Consider the following 17,658-nt stretch of genomic DNA (forward strand, 5'->3'; position numbering starts at 1 on the left):
TTCTGCCACTGCTTCTCACAGTCTTTGGCCACCTCTAGTGTTACAGCTTTCTCTCTCTCTCTCTCTCTCCAGGATCTAGAAGGTTCTCAGTGCAGGGACCCCTGGTCTGCAAGATGCGCTCAACCCCCATCTCTTCTTGGTGGTAGTGAGGTCCTCCCTTTCTGCCTCTGGGATGGCTCCTTTTAAGGATTGGCAAAACTGACCAATCCTCTTGTGAGCGTTCCATACACCTTATTTGCATGGTCCCACCCCCACAAGTGTGCCATGCACCTTATTCACAGGTGAGGGACCCACTCAAGGCCGCGCGGGGGAGGGGGGATCCGCAGGGGAGGGGACAGACCCTCCCGCGCCCCAGGATATACTGAGCTCCCTCTCGCCGGGCCCCAGGTGGGGTCCCCAGGCGCTCAGGGACTTGCATAGGAGGCTGGGGAGCTTTCCCGCCCGCGAGCTGCTGGATCCTCCCCGGCTGCGGCTGCGCCCAGGCGGCAGAGGTAGGGACGGACTAGGAGGAGGTGGGAGGGGTGAGTCCCACGCGGAAGTCAGGTAGGACGCCGGCTGCCGGCCAGCCACACTGCGAGTCCCGCCCGCGCTGCGCGACCCGCCGGCATGCAGGTGAGTCCGGCGACGCGGGGGGTCCACATCTGCGCCCCGGCCGGAGCCCCGCGTCCCTCGCCGCCAGGTTTCACCGGCCGCGCCCACCCACGCCGGCCCCGCCTGCGGCCCCTCAGCGCGCCCTGCCAGCCTCTTCTGAAAGTGCGGTGGAGTGCCCTGCAGCTCCCCAGGCCGAGCCGAGGGTGTCCAGAGGCTCCGCAGAACCAAGCTGCCGTCACCCGCCTGGGGCCATGCAGGCTAGGGGATGGGGACCAGGAGGGAGGAGGGCCTCCTTCTCATCCTCCAGCGGGTATTCTGGGTACCCAAAGGCCGGCCTCTCACTGAGGAGGTTCTGGGGCCGCTCTGCCAAGCTCCTCAGTATGGAGAGAGAGGGTGTGCCCAACCTCTGACCCTCACTACCAAGGTCCCTCTCACCTTGCAACTTTGTCCTGCAGTGCACTTGAGAGGGAGGGGCCGAGGGCTCCATGGCGGGCTCCCCTGGGTTTGGGGGACCTAGGGTGGCCAGCTGGCTTTGGGCCCTATGCTTCCTCAGGGTCCTGTGCAGCCAGAGGGCACTGGGTGCTGTTGGACCCTGATTGTGGGAGCAGAGCAGGAGGCTATGGGGGACCCTAGTGGGTGGGCAGGATAACCCCTGAGATGACATCATTTCTTCCCTGGTGATGTCCTCTGCCAGGGAAGAGTCCACCTGGAGCTGGGGCCAGGGAGGAGGCCTACGGGGAGGAAGAGTGAAACCAGCCTCCCACTCACCTCCCAGAGTGTGGGCCGAGAGGGTTGGCCTCACCCCATTCTGCCCAGGGCTCGGGGCCCTCCAGAGCCAGCTCTGCAGTCAGGTCAGCATGTGGGGAGACCCCTCTGCCTGACCCCCAGGCTCCTCCTGCCAGCCCCTTCCATCCATGCCAGCCCTGTGCTGGGCGTGGAGAGGCTCCAGGATGGCATGGGGTTGACCAAGGTGAGAGTCGGTCCTTAGACAAGGACAGATGCAGTGGGACAGACTTGGTGGCCCCAGCTCCTGGCTGGATCTGAGCATGCTCCTTCCCTTCTTAGATGCCTTCCATAGCTCCTCACTGTCTGTGGGTGAAGTCCAAGCTTCCCAGCCAGCCTGAGCAGCCTTCAGTTATCTGGCTTCTGCCAATCTCTCAGTCTCACCTCCTGGCAGCTCCCTTGTCCTTGCCCTTTATGTTCTGCGGAGCTGAAGTGCTGAGTCCCTGGAAGGAGTAACTACCGGGTCTTTGGAGGTGCTGAATGCCAAGTTGCCGGGAATAGTCACTGCTACATCCTAGGAGGTGCTGAGTACTGAGTCCCTGGATGCAGATTGCACCCTTTCCAGGATTGTCACCCCCACTTATTCACCTCCTGGCAACTTGCCCCAGAAGGATGAGCTCCAGGCCATCTCCCCTGCCAGGTAGATGCCTGTCCCTCCAGCCACCTGGTCCTCTTACCAGGCATGGTTATCACAGTGCCCATCTCGTCGTCCCCACCTGGACACTGGTCCAGGAGCTCAGCATCCCCAGCACTGCCCTGTGAGGCCCAGGCATGGAGCAGGTCGCATCATCATCAGTGACTGTCAGGGGATGGATGGATGCCTGAAGGGGTGAACAGACAGAGAGGTGGAAGGAGGGGTGGATAGGTGGACAACTGGATGCATGGGGTCTGGTCTGTGGGGGACTGCAGTGGCCAAGTGGCTCCATCAATCCCTTTCTGCTCTTGTCCTCACCTAACCCCAGGATGACTTCACAAGGCAGGTGTGTTTGTCACCCCTATTCCATGGGTGGGGAAACAGGCACAGAGCAACTTGGCCCATGGCTGACAAGACTTTCCTCAGGTCCTGGCAGAGCTGGGACTAAGCTTCTAGGGCCCCTGAGGCCATGATGTGTGGAGACAGCCCTGTCCCTGCCCTGGGTGTATGGGGAACCTGGTCAGCACACAGGACTTCCTGGAGGGGGTGGGGCGGGGCACCGGGCCCTTAGCCACTCGGTCGAAGATCAGTGGGCTGGAATGAGGGAGGTGATGTGGGGCATCTGGGCAGAGGGGGGTCAGGGGAAGGGGATGAACAGGGGCCCAGACACCAATTTTGGGTGCAGTCTTCTTGGGTGAGGCCCCCTCCCCTGTGAAGACACCGAGGGTCACACCCAGAGGATAGGTCCCATGGGTAGCAGGCCAGGACCAGCCAAGGTGTGGGGCTATGCATGCTCACTCTGGAGGACAGATGGACAACCTGACCTTGGAGGCAGGGAGGCTGTGGCTATAGCCCAGGAAGGGGCCAAAGGGACAGGGGGTGGCAGAGTCCAGAGGGGTCCTTTGAAGCTGGTGCCTGAGTGGCTGAGAGGCGTAAGGGGTCACTGGATGTGGACGCTTTGACCCAGCACTCATGTGGTGCTGGGCCATCACCAAAGGGGCAGCAGAGGACAGGTGTTGGCCAGACAGCCCCCAGGTGGGTGCTTGTAGTTTCACTGGGGAGGGGGGAGTCCGTGCCCAGATGCCCATGCTTATGGTGTGGGCTAGTGCCTGCTGGACACCTGGGTGTCACCTCCCTGGCCCAGAATATAAGCCGGGCCTGGGGAGGTCTGATGGGCTGGGTGATTGTCCCAAAGCAGCATCGTATCATTGGTGGGAGAGGAGTCTCTCTCTGCATCTGACTAAGAGATGGCCCTATCTCCACCCTTGGGGTGTCCTGGGGACGGCCCCTTCTTCCCAAGCCCCCTTCTCTGTCCCCGTCATCCCAAGGCCTGCACAGTCTTGGCCCCTGCCCACCTGCCCCTTCCTGCCCAGGCTCCCGGCCTCCACCCCTGCTTGTCTCCAGCCTCTGCCTGTGTTCACTGTTCGGGGGGGTCTCTCCCCTCCCAGTTTCTGCAGCACAGAGTCTGAGGTCGCGGACATCTTACCAGCAGGATGTCACCTCGCATCTCCTAAGCTCCTTGGGAGGCAGGCCTTGGGACTGGGTGCAGGCGATTCAGATGTTCCCTCTGGGGTCTCCATAGCGGTGCTGGGCTGAGTCAGGTACAAGTGGCCCTCCCTGCCTTGGGTCTCACTAAGGATCCGTCCCTGAGTGGGCCCCTTCCGGACCCAAGATGGGGGAGAAGTTTCAGGTACCAACCACCACACCTGAGTGCAGGTGTCTGTGGGCTGTCAGTGGGAGGCCGTGGAATGTCAGGATGTCTGGGGCCGGAAGAAGGACAGCATTGTTGTGGAAGGGTGCCTGATTGCGGGAAGAGAGCTGGCACTCTCACAAGGGATGGGGTGCAGAGGGGCCTGGGGTGTCCCAGGGACTTGGGGAGGAACTCAAAGAGCAGGTTGGGAGCTGCAGCGTAGGCTGGGAGCAGGGAGGGAATTACCACATTTACCCAGTTTCTGCTGTGGCTGGATGTGTGATGCCTTCCAGACGACTTTTCTCTGGATAGATTCCGTTTCCTGACTTCTGTGGTTGAGCCTCCTGCCAGGCTGTGCTGGGGGTCAGAGAGCAGGGAGGACCCAGGCCCTGGCCTGGAGCGATTAGATCCTGGTGCATGAAGCTAGGAGAGAGGTGGAGTAAGGCTGCTGGATTTAGAAACAAAAACAAAAACCCCCACAGAAACACCCAGGTAAACTGAATTTCAGATAAACAGTGAAAAAATGTGTTTAGGGTAAGTCTGTCCTACGTAATCACAGAGACATACTTACATTAAGAAGTGTCTGTTTTTTATCTGAAATTAAAGTGAGACTGGGTGGGTTGCATTTTCCCTGGCATCCTTCGAGGGCAGAGGTCAGACTGGCAGAGCCATCAAGTGAGGCTTCCTGGAGGAGGCGGTCTTGAGCTCAGCAGAGTGTGGTTGGGGAAGGAGGAGGAATCCCCATGGGGTGGAGGGACTAGCAGGGCAAAGATGGGGTGACTGAGAAGGGTGTGAGGCAGCCAGAGACAACCTCCAGCTAGACTGGAGGTTCCTGAGCAGAGAGAGGACTGGAGGACCCTGGGAAGTGGTGGTGCTGGGCTGGCAGGAGGCTGTCGAAAAGAGGCCAGGGCCAGCAGGGCCGCAGTGGGTGGGTGGGAGGTGGCAGGCATCCAAACCTGCTGGTCCAGCGCAGGAGGCAGCTCCACTTTGGCTGGGGGTGCTGGGGTAGGGGTGGCGGGGTGCTCTGCTGGGCACAGCCCCCAGAGTACCCCTGTGCCCTTGCCCTCACCCATGCTGGAGGGGCCCTGTCCCTCCCTCAGCCGTGTGTCTTGCCTGTCCCTGGCCCACCCCTGTCCCCATATCCTGAGGTTCCCAGAGCAGCCCCTCCTCACCCCTTGGGCCTCAGAACTCTCTGATCCCCACCTCCCCACTGAAGAAGCCCCTGTGAATCCCCCATGTGCCTCAGGAACATAGGGACACTGACCACGACACCTGCCCCAACTCCTTTTCTTGCAATGCAGTTTTGCCATATCTGTAAGTTTTCGTAAAAAAAAAATGTATTTTTACTTTTGTTACTTTTCACTTCACAAAAGGGGTATTGGGCTACAAGTAAACATCTGGGACTTGTGTTTTTAAAAAGTGCTTGGTTTAGAAGCAATTTCAGACTCACAGAGAGTTGTAAAGGCAGCTCCCAGGCTCCTCACCCCACGTGGTATGGGTCGAAGGGAAGAGGTCGCCCATGGGACTACCCCTTTAACCCAGCCACAGCCGTTGAGTGGTGTCTCCAGCTTTCCCGCTGATGTCCTTTTCTGCTCCGAGACCCACACAGACCCACACAGGACCCTACAGACCCCGCATTGGCTCTGACGGTCCCTGTGTCTTTCCTCGACCTTAAGGACACTATGGAGGACCTCTGGTCAGCTCCTCTGTGGAAGGCCCGTCCCCTGGTTTTATCTGACGTTCTCCTCCCAGTCAGGCGTGTGCTGTGGGAGGAATCTCTTCGCCTTTTGTCGGGCCAGACACCCACACCACGTTCCTGGTGACGCTGAGCTTCATTACTTGGGCCCAGGGGAGTCTGCTGGCGTTGCTTCTGGAAAGCGGCCCTTCTTGTGAGGAGTCACTGAGCCCAGCCCAGCCCCAAGGAGGGGATTAGGCTCCACCCCTGGATGGGGAGGTGGGAAGGATTTATGGTAACCCACAAGCTCGTTGTGGGGAGCTCTGGGCTAGGCCAGTGACCCGTCCCTCCTTGTGGTTCCACCCTGATTTGGCCTCATCCTGGCCCTCTGGCAGCGGTTACCCGTGGGGTCCTCGGTGGACTCTTGCTAAGCTTGGCGCCTGTGGTGGACGGTGCCTATGCGCGCTGACTGAGCACTGCGTCTTTACTCCTTCGCCCGCCCTGTGAATGCGGGTTATTTCTGGACTTTTGGGTTGATCAGCACGCTTGTCTGTGCTTCCTGGTGGCCAGGGTGGGCAGGCAAGGCCCAGGGGGAGGGGGATTCCATTCTAAACGTCACGCCCAGCGAGCTCCAAGCTCATTCACCAACATACCACCAGCGACATCAGCGACTATTGATCCTCCCAGTCCTGGGCACCTCGGACAGCAGTATATGGGCGCAGCTCCTTCTCTCCTGATTTCGGTCTTGGTCGCTCAGGAGGACCCTCCGCTCAATGCCTATGCCCCTCGGTCCTCCCCTTCTGTGAGACCCCTCTGCACCTTCCCTGTTTGTAAATTGGGCTGCTTGTGTTCTCTTGTGGATTTCAGGAGCTCTTTGTACGTTTTAAGATGCAGACCTCTATAGGTTGTTTGTGTTGCAACCCAGATCACCCTGCTTATTGCCCTCACAGCACCCCCCTCTGCGTAGAACAACCTCAGTGCTTGTTCACTCGGTTTTCCCCAGATACCCCTCCCCCAGTTCTGTGGTGGGATGTACGGTGTGTCTCAACCCCAATTGCCTATCTCAAGAAGAAGCAATGAGGGAGCCGGCTCTCCCACCCATCTGCAGGGTTCCTCAAGGCTCTGTCTGTCCCCATCCAGGGTGAAGACAGGCTGGCAGCCTCAGAGGAGGACAGCATCCCGCTGATAGCCATCCACCCTTGTGAGGGGAGTCTCACCTGCACCAGGGCAGGGCCCTCCATGCTCCACCTCCCCTGCCCGCCTTGGGCTCAGGAACCAGCCATCCCTCACACGCCCTGTCCCCTGCTGAACCACCCTGGCCCTGCTGCTGGACCCCAGCACCCCTCCTCCCCCCAGACCAAGGCCACTGAGCCCTGGGACTATGTCTTTGTGGCCAGCCGTGACCAGAGCTCAGAGCAGTGCAGCCGGCAGCAGCAGTTCCTGGAGGAGCTGAAGAGAAAGGGCTTCCGTTACAAGGTGGGCTGCCTGAGGGGTGGCTGAGGCAGGGGCTGGGGACGGAGGGGTCTGGAGAGGCTGCATGGCCTTGTGCCTGGTGGAGTGGATGGGCCGGCAGCCAGGGATGCAGGGAGGGAGAGTCCTGAGGTAACTCAAGGTTCTCCGGTGGCCACCAACTCCCAGGAGATGGAAGACCAGCATAAGAAGTACTTTGGGATTCTAGCCGAGAATGAGATCTTTCTACCATACTGCAAACTTCTCATGGAGCCCGAGGGTCCTGTACCCAGATCCCTTCCAGCTGAGAAGGATCCCACCCTAGATACCACACGGTGAGAGGCACCCCTGGCCCACCCTGTGCCTGGTCCAGGCAGAGCACAGGGACACAGCCCAGGCTCCCAGAGGCCAGACTCCCTGGTGGTCTCAAGGCAGAAGGTCGAATCCCATCCTGTGTCTCCACATTCTTGATGGAGGACAGTGGGAGTCCTGCCTCTGGGGGTGGTTCTGCAGGTCAGATATGATGAGGTCCCTGGGGCATAGCAGGAGGGCAGCCTTCATTGGTGGGCAGGATTCCGAGGGGCTGAGAAGCCTGGTCCCCAGACACCCCTCATGCCAGCCTCCCTCCCTGGACACAGGGCTCCACAGGAGTGGGGGTGGGGAGCAGTGTGACTGGATGTCAGGGAGAGGGCTGAGAGAACCCCAGGCCTCTTTTGGGGGTGGGGCTGGACCAGGGAAGGCTGAGAGGATGTGCTTGAGATGAGCCCTGGCTTCTGGGTGCTGGTCCAAGCAGGGGCACAGGGCAGACCAGAGCACGGGGCTGGCGGGTGGAGGCTCCCTCCAGGACAGGGCGGGTGCCTGGGACCTAAGCTGGGGCCCCTGTGTTTCAGAATCCGCATCATCCACACCTTCATCCAGAACAACAAGACGGCAGACGGGGGTGAGGAGGGGCCTCTCCAACCAGGGGCAGTGACTGTAGCTGCCTGTGGAGGCAGGGGCACGGGGGCCCTCCACTCTGACTCATCGACTTCCTGTGACCCCCAGAGACCTTCGATGACTTGAAGAAGGACCAGGTCTTTGAGACTGGGTTTTTCCTGCACACGGTGAGGGTTGGCTGCTGGGACGGGCCTGGAGCAGGACCCGGAGAAAGGAAGCACTCTCTGTTGGCTGAGAAGGAGGAAAAACTGAAGAAATGGGCCCAGTGGAGAAATGTGTTTTGCGAGCAGCCGATTGATGCCATCAGGTAATACTGTACCTACAGATCTCCTGTGCCCCACAGACACACCTATGCCCCACAGACACGCCTGTGCCCCACAGACACGCCTGTGCCCCACAGACACGCCTGTGCCCCCACAGACACGCCTGTGCCCCCACAGACACGCCTGTGCCCCCACAGACACGCCTGTGCCTCCACAGACACGCCTGTGCCCCACAGACACGCCTGTGCCCCCACAGACACGCCTGTGCCTCCACAGGTACGCCTGTGTCCCCACAGACATACCTGTGCCCAACAGACTCACCTGTGCCCCACAGACACACCTGTGCCCGCACAGACACACCTGTGCCCGCGTTGACATACTTGTGCCCCCATTTAGACACAATTCTGCCTTAGGTGCAGACACTCCCTGACCACCCACAGGTAGACTCACCTCTCCCCTGTGGTGGGCACCCTGGTGGAGGTGGGCCCTGACAGGTGGCACCTGTACTTCAGGAACTACTTTGGCGAGAAGGTAGCACTGTACTTCGCCTGGCTTGGCTGGTACACCTACATGCTGGTGCCTGCCGCTGTGGCCGGCCTCATCCTCTTCCTGACTGGCTTAGCGCTCTTTGATGCCAGCCAGATCAGGTGGGCTGGGGCTGGGAGGTGGGGTTCTGGGGTCTGTGGCTGGGTAGGGGCCAGGGGCAGGGGCTGGGGGGCTGGGAACCCGGGGAGTGGGGAACCAGGGAGGTGGAAGTAAGAAGCTGGGGGAAGAGGGCCAAGGGTTAGGGCGCCAGGTGGGGGTTGATGACCTGGGGGTGGGGAGCTGGAGGTCTGGGGGAGCCCTATATCAGGGAAGCCTGGCACCAGCCCTCCCTTTGCACCCCTACCCAGCAAGGAGATCTGTGAAGCCCATGACATCTTCATGTGTCCTCGTGGGGACCATCACCAGGGGAACCATCGACTCTCAGACACCTGTACTTTTGCCAAGGTTTGCCACCACTGGGGTTCACTCCACCAAGATGGGGACACTGAGGCAGGGAGTCCACAGAGCTAGCCAGAGTGTCCAGGGGCCCCTACCCGCCTGGGGTGTGGTAAGCAGGAAAAGCTGCTCAGCCCACCGATCCCTCTCCCCAGCTCACCCACCTCTTTGACAACGAGGGCACGGTGCTATTTGCCATCTTCATGGCTCTGTGGGGTGAGTCACTGTGGCCGTCGGGGCCTTCGGGGCTCTTGGGAGTGTGGGCCCCTGTCCAGCCTGAGCTCCAAGACTCCTCCTGCTTGAGTGCTCTAGGCCACCACCCCCAGACCCACACGGACAATCATGACACCCTTCCTTGCTCCTGGGTGGTAGCCACGGTGTTCCTGGAGGTCTGGAAGCGGCAGCGTGCACGTGTGGTCCAGGACTGGCACCTGTACGGCTGGGATGAGGATGAGGTGAGGGGGGTGCCCAGTGGGCTGTGCCTGAGGCCAGTGCTGCAGGCCACCACCTGTGCCTGCCACGTCTGAGGCATGTGCACTGTGTCTGAGCTGTGTAGGCTGTTTCTGAGGCGTGCGCACTGTGTCTGAGGCGTGTGTGCCGTGTCTGAGGCATGTGTGCCAGGTCCGAGGCGTGTGTGCCACATCTGAGGTGTGTGCCACATCTGAGGTGTGTGTGCCACATCTGAGGCGTGTGTGCCGTGTCTGAGGCGTGTGTGCCGTGTCTGAGGCGTGTGTGCCGTGTCTGAGGCGTGTGTGCCACGTCCGAGGTGTGTGTGCCATGTCTGAGGCGTGTGTGCCATGTCCGAAGCGTGTGTGCCACATCTGAGGTGTGTGTGCCATGTCTGAGGTGTGTGTGCCACATCTGAGGCATGTGTGCCACATCTGAGGTGTGTGTGCCACATCTGAGGTGTGTGTGCCGTGTCTGAGGCGTGTGTGCCACATCTGAGGTGTGTGTGCCGTGTCTGAGGCGTGTGTGCCACATCTGAGGCGTGTGTGCCACGTCTGAGGCGTGTGTGCCACATCTGAGGTGTGTGTGCCGTTGTCTGAGGCGTGTGTGCCACATCTGAGGCGTGTGTGCCACGTCTGAGGCGTGTGTGCCACATCTGAGGTGTGTGTGCCGTTGTCTGAGGCGTGTGTGCCACATCTGAGGCGTGCCTGGTGTCCACAGGAGGAGATGATGCTGGAGCTGATTAATTGTCCCCAGTACCAGCCCAAGCGGTATGAGCACTCATACCTGCGCAGCACCGTCATCCTCGTCCTGTCTCTGCTCATGGTACTTGTGGGGAACGCACAGTGCGCTGAGACCTGGGCTACGGACAGGCCCCTCCTCAGAGCCCCTCTCCCTGCCCTCAGCCTGTACCCCTACTGCGTGCCCTGCCGCCTGCCTGCCTCCCTCACCTCCTGCCCTCCCCACCTCCCCCACCGCCCCAGATCTGCCTCATGATTGGCATGGCGCACGTCCTGGTCATCTACCGTGTCCTGGTTGCTGCCCTGTTCAGCCATTGGGCCTCGCCCTCCCTGAAGGAGCAGGTGACCACGGCTGTGGTGGTCTCCGGGGCCCTCGTGCACTACGTGACCATCGTGATCATGACCAAGGTGGGGGCGGGGAGGGCGAGGGCGGGGTGGGGGCTCCATTCAGGCTTGGGATAAGTCCTGTCCTCTGCACCCCCTGCAGGTCAACAGATACGTGGCACTGAAGCTTTGTGACTACGGTAAGAGAAAGGGGCTGCCTGCGCCCTGGTCCCCAGCTCCTCTCTGGCTTCCTGGAGGTTTCAGGGCTAGAGTCCCAGAGCCGTGATCCTTCTGGAGGTTGGGGGCGCTGGGGCGGGGGAGGCTGGCCTTTCCTGCTGTCTCCAGTGTTCTTCCCACTCCACTTGGTCACCTGGTCCCTGCTCCAGCCCGACACTCAGTGCAGGGCTGGAGGGTCACACGTGGGAGAGCGGTGAGGGGCACTGGTGTACCCAGTTGGCAGACGGGACAGTCTCTCCCAGGGTGAAGGGCAGAAGGACTGGCCGGGCTTGGGATCACCTCATGTCTCTTTCCAGAGAAGCCCAGGACCTTCTCGGAGCGAGAGAGCAAGTTCACTGTCAAGTTCTTCACCCTCCAGTTTTTTGCCCATTTTTCTTCCCTCATCTACATTGCCTTCATCCTGGGCAGGTAGGCCTCGGGCGGGGCTGAGGCCAGCCCACCACCTCCCCTGTAACTCAGCCTTCCCTTTCCAAGATGGAAATACCTGTTCTTTTTAATTTTTAAAACAATTCACCCTGAGAACAAGTACGTGTGAACCTCTAACTCTCTAAACCCAGTTCCCAGAGGTGACAGTCATAGCAGTTTGGTGGGGTCTTTCCAGACTTTTCCATGCATTCATATGCACACACACCTTACTGACTTAAGTGGTTTTTCCCCGTAAGTAACTGTATCTGCTTTTTACATTGAAAATGCACTGAGGACATCAGCCATGTCTGCATGGGGATGACGTCTTGTTTTTAAAACTACACCATCAGCCTACGTGGGCGGGAGGTACCGTGGCTCACCTTGCTGTGTCAGTTGGTGGGTGTTTGGGTCCTGTCCACTTAGGAGCTTCACACAGTCACACACACTCGGACACACACTCGGACACTTACACACAGCCGTGGTTTCAGAGTTTTAAACGTTCAAATCTTCGAATCATAAGGAATTCATTTTGTTGCAAGGGGCGAAGAAGGGAGGGCTGCTCTGTTGTTTCTCAGCTGGAAGCCAGTCATCCCCAAACCCTTCACTGACTAACCCTAACCCTCCCCTCTTAGGAGGAAATACCTTCTTTGTCATAAACTAATTTCCATTGTTCGTTCCAGTCGTTTGGCTTTTTCACAGATTCTAATAATTCCAGGGCTGGTACCTGGCTATCAGTTATTATGACTTTATGTTTTGCTGTCAAATAGGGCTAGCTACTATTCATTAAGGAGACCTGGTGGCATAGTGGTTAAGCGCTCAGCTGCTAGCCGAAAAGTTGGCAGTTCAAACCCACAGGAGAAAGACGTGGCAGTCTCTTTCTATAATGATTACAGCCTTGGGAACCCTATGGGGCAGTTCAACTCTGTCCTATAGGGTCTCTGTGAGTCGGGATAGACTCAGCAGCCCCCAGTAATGACAGCTGTGTATTACTGTTTTCACTTTTTTTTTTTAGTGGTTATTTACGCACAATTATTTTTCTAAACTGAGCCCTGGTGGCATAGTGGTTAAGAGCTCAGCTGCTAACCAAAAGGTCAGCAGTTCAAATCTACCAGCCGCTTCTTGGAAACCCTATGGGGGAGTGCTACTCTGTCCTATAGGGTCGCTATGAGTTGGAATTGACTCGATGGCAACAAATTTGGGTTTTATTTATTTATTTGGCTTTATTCTTCTAAATGAAATCATTTTGTCAAATTACCCCTAAATTCTGTGGCATTTAGTTTAAGATTGCAGTAAAATTGCACATTATTTCAGGGAGAATCGACATGGATACTGTATTAGTTTTCTTTTGCTGCTGCAACAAACTACCACATATTTAGTGGTAACATAAATGTTTAATTTTGCAGCTCTGGAGGTCAGAAGTCCAGAACAGGTCCCGCTGGACTAAAATCAAGCCATCAGCAGGGTTGTTTTCCTTCTGGAGGCTTTAGGGGAGAATCTGCTCCCCTGCCTTCCCCAGCTCCTAGAGACCACCCACATTCCTTGCCTCATGGCCCCTCCATCATCAAAGCCAGCAACAGCTGGCCAAATCTTTCTTACAATGCCATCTCTCTGGTTCTCCCTCTTCTGCTTCCCTCTGCACTTTTAAGGACCCCTGTGATGACACTGGGCCCACCTGGGTAACCCAGGATAATCTGCACCTCTCAAGGTCAGCTGATTAATAACTTTCACCTTAATCCCAGCTGCAGCCTTAATTCCCCCTTGCTATGTAAGGTAACAAATTCACAGGTTCCAGGGATTAGGACCTGCACATCTTTGGGGGGCCATTTTGCCAGTCACAGATACAAGCCTGAGTTTACTCTCCATCAGTGCAGTTCCTTTATTCAACTCTTCTTTTAAGTTCTTTAGGAGTTTTATGGTTTTCTTCATATAGGTCCTGCTGATTTCTTGTGAACTTCACTCTAGTTGTTTTGTAACTTTTGCTGTTGTCTATGACTGAGATATTTCCTCAGTAGTTTTTGTTGCATTCAGGAAAGTGAGTTTGACTTGATATCAATTTTATATCCACCCTGAGAAGATTTATTTTGGTTTTCCAGATATATAATCATATTTCCTAAAATAACGGTTTTTCCTTTGCAAACTTATACGTTACATTTCTCTTGCCTATTTTTGAGTAATTCCACAACAGCGTCCAATAGTAGTTGTCATGAACTGTAATGGCAGCTCCTCCAGGATTCCACCATTGAGCGTAAGCCCAACGTTTGCTTTCAGATAGTTTATGTGTTTTTACCACGTTATGGGAAGCAGATGGCTTTTAATACAAGGTAACCCTGCATGCACGCTTCCACGGGGAGAGTAGCAGCCTTGTCTGGGTCGTGCGTCTGAGCACATGAACATGTCGGTGTGTGGGGCTGAGTGGTGCATGCCTATGAATGCACGTGAAGATGTGTGGAGCAGGGCGTGTGGGGTAAGGGTGTCGGCCACACATCTGCCCTGTCCTCTCCTCCCCTCCATCCTGTGGTGCCCCTGCTTTCCCCCTCCCCCATTCCATCAGAAGGTCCTGACCCCCCTCTTCCCATGCCTCCCTTTCCTCCCAGGATCAACGGCCACCCTGGGAAGTCTGTGCGCCTTGCGGGTTTGTGGAAGCTGGAGGAGGTCAGTCTGTCCTTGAGGCCTCACTGTGCATCCCCCCACCCCAGGGCCTCAGCCCCCCAGGGCCATTTCAGTGGCTCCCTGACTGCGCCCAGCCCAGTGTGTGTGTGGGGAAGAAGGGGTAACAGAGCACAGGCTGCTGTGGCCACACTCAGCCCCAGGCGGAGACTTGAGAGGAATCAGGGGAGGGGGACCAGGAGCCAAGGCAGGACTTTGCCGGTACATGATTGCTGGACTACAGCTGTGCTGGGGAACACACCTCCACCAGATACCCCCACCTCCCTCAGAATCCTTGACCTCCCCCCCCGACCTGCCATTCCTGAACTCCCCTCCTCCCTGACCTCTGTCTCCCCCGCCAAATCGCCCCCCACTCCCTGACTCCCCCCCCTTCCCCCTAGTGCCATCTCAGCGGCTGTATGATGGACCTATTTGTGCAGATGGCCATTATCATGGGTCTGAAACAAACGCTCAGCAACTGTGTGGAGTACCTGGGCCCGTGAGGACCCTCCCCCCACCTACTCCCCCCTACTACCCTCTCAACCCCCTCTCAGCCACCATGGGAGCATCTGTACCCAAGGACCCCCTTCTCATCCCCAGCCTTCTCCCCATCTCCCCAGCAGCAGTCCCAGGGGCCCCTGGGCCCCCAGCTCCCCTCCCACCCCCCACCCCACCCTGTCACCACCAGGTGGCTGCGTAACAAGTGTCGCAGGTGCCAGCATGGCAGAGTGTCCCAGGACCCTGAGCTGAGGGACTGGCAGCACAACTACCTCCTGGGCACTGTCAACGTCTTCAGCCTGTTTGATGAATTCATGGAAATGAGTGCGTGGGTAGGGTGGGAGGCCAGGGAGGGGGCACCCTGCCTGGCCGGGGTGACACCCCCTCCATCCCCCCAGTGATGCAGTATGGCTTCACCACCATCTTCGTGGCCGCCTTCCCACTTGCCCCGCTGCTCGCACTCTTTAGTAACCTTGTGGAGATCCGCCTGGACGCGATCAAGATGACCTGGCTACAGCAGCGCCTTGTGCCACGCAAGGCCAAGGACATTGGTGAGAGGTGGGGGGACAAGGGGACCCCAGGGACCAGGTAGGGTATGGGATGGGGGAGTTCACACCTGGGGCCTCCCGCTCTGCTAGGGCCAGCCCCCCTTGAATAATCACTCTCCAAGCACCCTTCTTTCCACAGAGGGTCCCCCCAGCTCTTCCCCAGGGTCTGCCTATGATTGAGACTGAGCCTGGGGTGAGCTGTCCTCAGGAACAGGCAGGGCTGGGGGGACCTAGCAGGCTCCTCCCACCTACCACCAGGAAGGGGCTGAAGTCCTTACCGGCCCAAGGAGGGTTCAGGGGAAAGGGCTGGACTCTGGGGAAGGGATGTCCAGCCGCTGGGGGCAGGAGCTGGCTGACGCAGGCAGCTGTTAGCGTTGAGCAGAGGGGTTGGGGTGCTGGATATGGGGAGAGCACAGGGAGGTGAGGGAGGCCCCTGGGCTTGGGCCCAGGTGAAGGAGTTCCTGCCATGTAGTGGGGACCAGGAGTTGGAGCAGGCTCAGGGGTGACTGAGGAGTTCCCACAGAAGATGGGGGGAGGAGGAGACCCCCCGTCCATGTCAGGGAGAAGGAACCAGGGGTGATGGTGAGGGTGGGGGTACAGCAGAGCCAGCTGAGCTTGGCTGGGGGCTTCCAACCCTGGCCCTACGTGTCCAGCGCTGGGCTTGGCCTGAGGGGTGCCTCAGGCTCCAGCTGGGGAGGAGGGGTGGCCCAGGGAGGGAAGGGGAGCCAGAGCCCCTCACCGCACCACTCTGGCCCAGGGACTTGGCTGCAGGTACTTGAGACCATTGGTGTGCTGGCAGTCATTGGCAATGGGCTGGTCATCGCTTTCACATCGGAGTTTATCCCCCGAGTGGTCTACAAGTACCGCTATGGCCCGTGCCGGCAGGGAGCCCACCCTGCAGTCGAGTAAGAAACCTGCCCCATGGCCCAACCACAGCCTGCCCGGGGGATCCCCGGTCCTCTCTCTGGGAGTCCTCAGTGGTGTCTGGGTTACCTGGTGCTGTTAGTGAGGCTGGAGCCTAGTGAGGCTGGAACCTGGGGGAGGCTGCCTGGGATCCGGGCAATGGGTATTCAGGTCCCAGATCCAGGGCTTCCTGACCAGGCAATTCCAAGTTATACCCTTTGTGAGGTCCTCAGCTGGCCTTCTCTGACCTCGAGGGCCCCTGCACCTGCAATTCAAGTCTCCAGGGGGAGGCCCCACCCACCAGGGTCACCCCAGGAATACTCCCTTCAGCCCCTGGCAGGGGAGGCAGCCTGCGGCGTGCCCAAGTTGCACCAGGCATGCGACAGTGCTCGGCCCAGTGCGCTGTCTTCCGTGTATGGAATGGGGGGTGTCTGAGGTGTGCCCCACCCTGATTGTACCCTCAAGACTCACAAAAGCAACCCAGGGGCCCAAAGGGGCTGGTGCTTCTGGGAGGGGCCCCCCTGCCCAGTGCCCTGCAGCCCACACTTGCCTCATGCCCCCGCCAGCTGCCTCACCGGCTACGTCAACCACAGCCTGTCCGTGTTCTACATCAAGGACTTCGAGGACCCTCTGCAGAAAGAGGGCTGGGAGACAGTGACCGAGTGCAGGTTGGAACCCCTTCCCCCCAACACCTGCACTTTGAACTTCTGACTACTGACCCCAGTCCTTCCCCACCTCCAGGTACCGGGACTACCGCAATGCCCAAGACTACAACCTCTCAGAGCAGTTCTGGTTCCTCCTGGCCATCCGCCTGGCCTTCCTCATCCTCTTTGAGGTGGGCCAGGTTCGGGGGTGGGGCCTCTGGGGGTGGGGAGATCTCCCTAGAGTCCTACCTGATTCCATACCCTAAAACCCTTGCTCAGCCCTGACCCCATGCTAGGCCTGTCTTGACCCCTGACCCCTGACCCCCAGCATGTGGCCTTGTGCATCAAGCTCATTGCTGCCTGGTTTGTGCCTGATGTCCCTCGGAAAGTGAACAATGATGTTCTGAGTAACAAGTTCGGGAGGGTCCAGAAGAAGATGAAGTACGAGAGGCAGAAGCTGCAGAGGCCTGGGGGGAGGCCTGCCAGCCCTGACTCCCACAGTCCCCCCACAGCCTCCAGTTCCAAGAGCACTGCCGTGTAGGGGACCCCGACTGGTTTGCAAGAAGCCGGTGCCCAGGAGCTGAGACTCAGAGCTCCAGCCCTAGGCTGTGTGTGTGCATGGCGGGGGCGGGGGCGGGGCTGTGAGAAGGCCTGTGCACCTGGGGGGTCCTGGGAGACCCGAGTGTATTTTGGGGACTCTGTGAGTCCGGGTGGCCTGTTCCATGTGTTAGAGCTCAGGCTGGGTGCAGTCCTGGCTTGAACGTCTTCCTCCAGGACCTGGGACTGGCAGTGACCCCATAAAACTGGGGGGGGGGGGTGCTTCTCATGCAGTGATGACGCAGGAAAACTGGACAAGCTTTCCTAGCAAAGAATTCTTTGGGGCTTCCCTGGGTGCTTATCCTGCCCCCTCCCCGTGCTGGCTGGTCGGTGGCCCTGGTCCTCCCCACAGCCAGCCAAAGATTCTATAATAAAACCTGTTTGTGCCAATTTTTAGACTCTATTTTTTTTTTTTTTTAGTGGTGTAAAGGCAGGGTCTTGGGCAGATTATGTTGGCCCTCAGGGCTAGATGGGAAACAGAGGCCGAGGAGGAGGGTCTGGACTGTGGTAGCCTCCTGGGGGCCCCTGGTTTTCAGTGGGGTTCCAAGGGAGGGGGCCTTATTGAGGTCCCACCCTCCCTGCCCCTGAGGTTTAGGGGTGGCGAGGGAAGACGTCAGGTACAGGGTAGGTGAGGGGTCAAAGAAGGCTACCTGGAGGAAGAGGAGGA

At 58.6% G+C, this 17,658-nt stretch overlaps 1 protein-coding gene across 2 annotated transcripts; it reads left to right on the forward strand.

Annotated features, from left to right (window-relative positions):
• The first annotated feature begins 543 nt into the window (after nucleotides 1-543).
• On the forward strand, nucleotides 544-17,375 carry ANO9 (anoctamin 9). 2 transcript variants are annotated; one of them, XM_049892998.1, is made up of 21 exons: nucleotides 544-612; nucleotides 6,514-6,849; nucleotides 7,012-7,157; nucleotides 7,713-7,762; nucleotides 7,867-8,065; nucleotides 8,534-8,668; nucleotides 8,915-9,011; nucleotides 9,158-9,218; nucleotides 9,375-9,457; nucleotides 10,170-10,274; nucleotides 10,433-10,597; nucleotides 10,677-10,713; nucleotides 11,047-11,158; nucleotides 13,750-13,807; nucleotides 14,203-14,300; nucleotides 14,490-14,623; nucleotides 14,698-14,850; nucleotides 15,605-15,752; nucleotides 16,317-16,418; nucleotides 16,492-16,585; nucleotides 16,723-17,375. In XM_049892998.1, exons 1-21 carry the CDS (start codon nucleotides 607-609, stop codon nucleotides 16,933-16,935), a joined length of 2,532 nt encoding a protein of 843 aa, XP_049748955.1. In that variant the 5' UTR covers nucleotides 544-606; the 3' UTR covers nucleotides 16,936-17,375. The 2 variants fall into 2 exon arrangements, with proteins under 2 accessions (XP_049748955.1, XP_049748957.1); XM_049893000.1 differs by lacking the exon at nucleotides 16,317-16,418.
• Nucleotides 17,376-17,658: the final 283 nt, after the last annotated feature.

The sequence above is a fragment of the Elephas maximus genome, chromosome 7 (genome assembly GCF_024166365.1).
Source record: "Elephas maximus indicus isolate mEleMax1 chromosome 7, mEleMax1 primary haplotype, whole genome shotgun sequence".
Classification (NCBI taxonomy): domain Eukaryota; kingdom Metazoa; phylum Chordata; class Mammalia; order Proboscidea; family Elephantidae; genus Elephas; species Elephas maximus.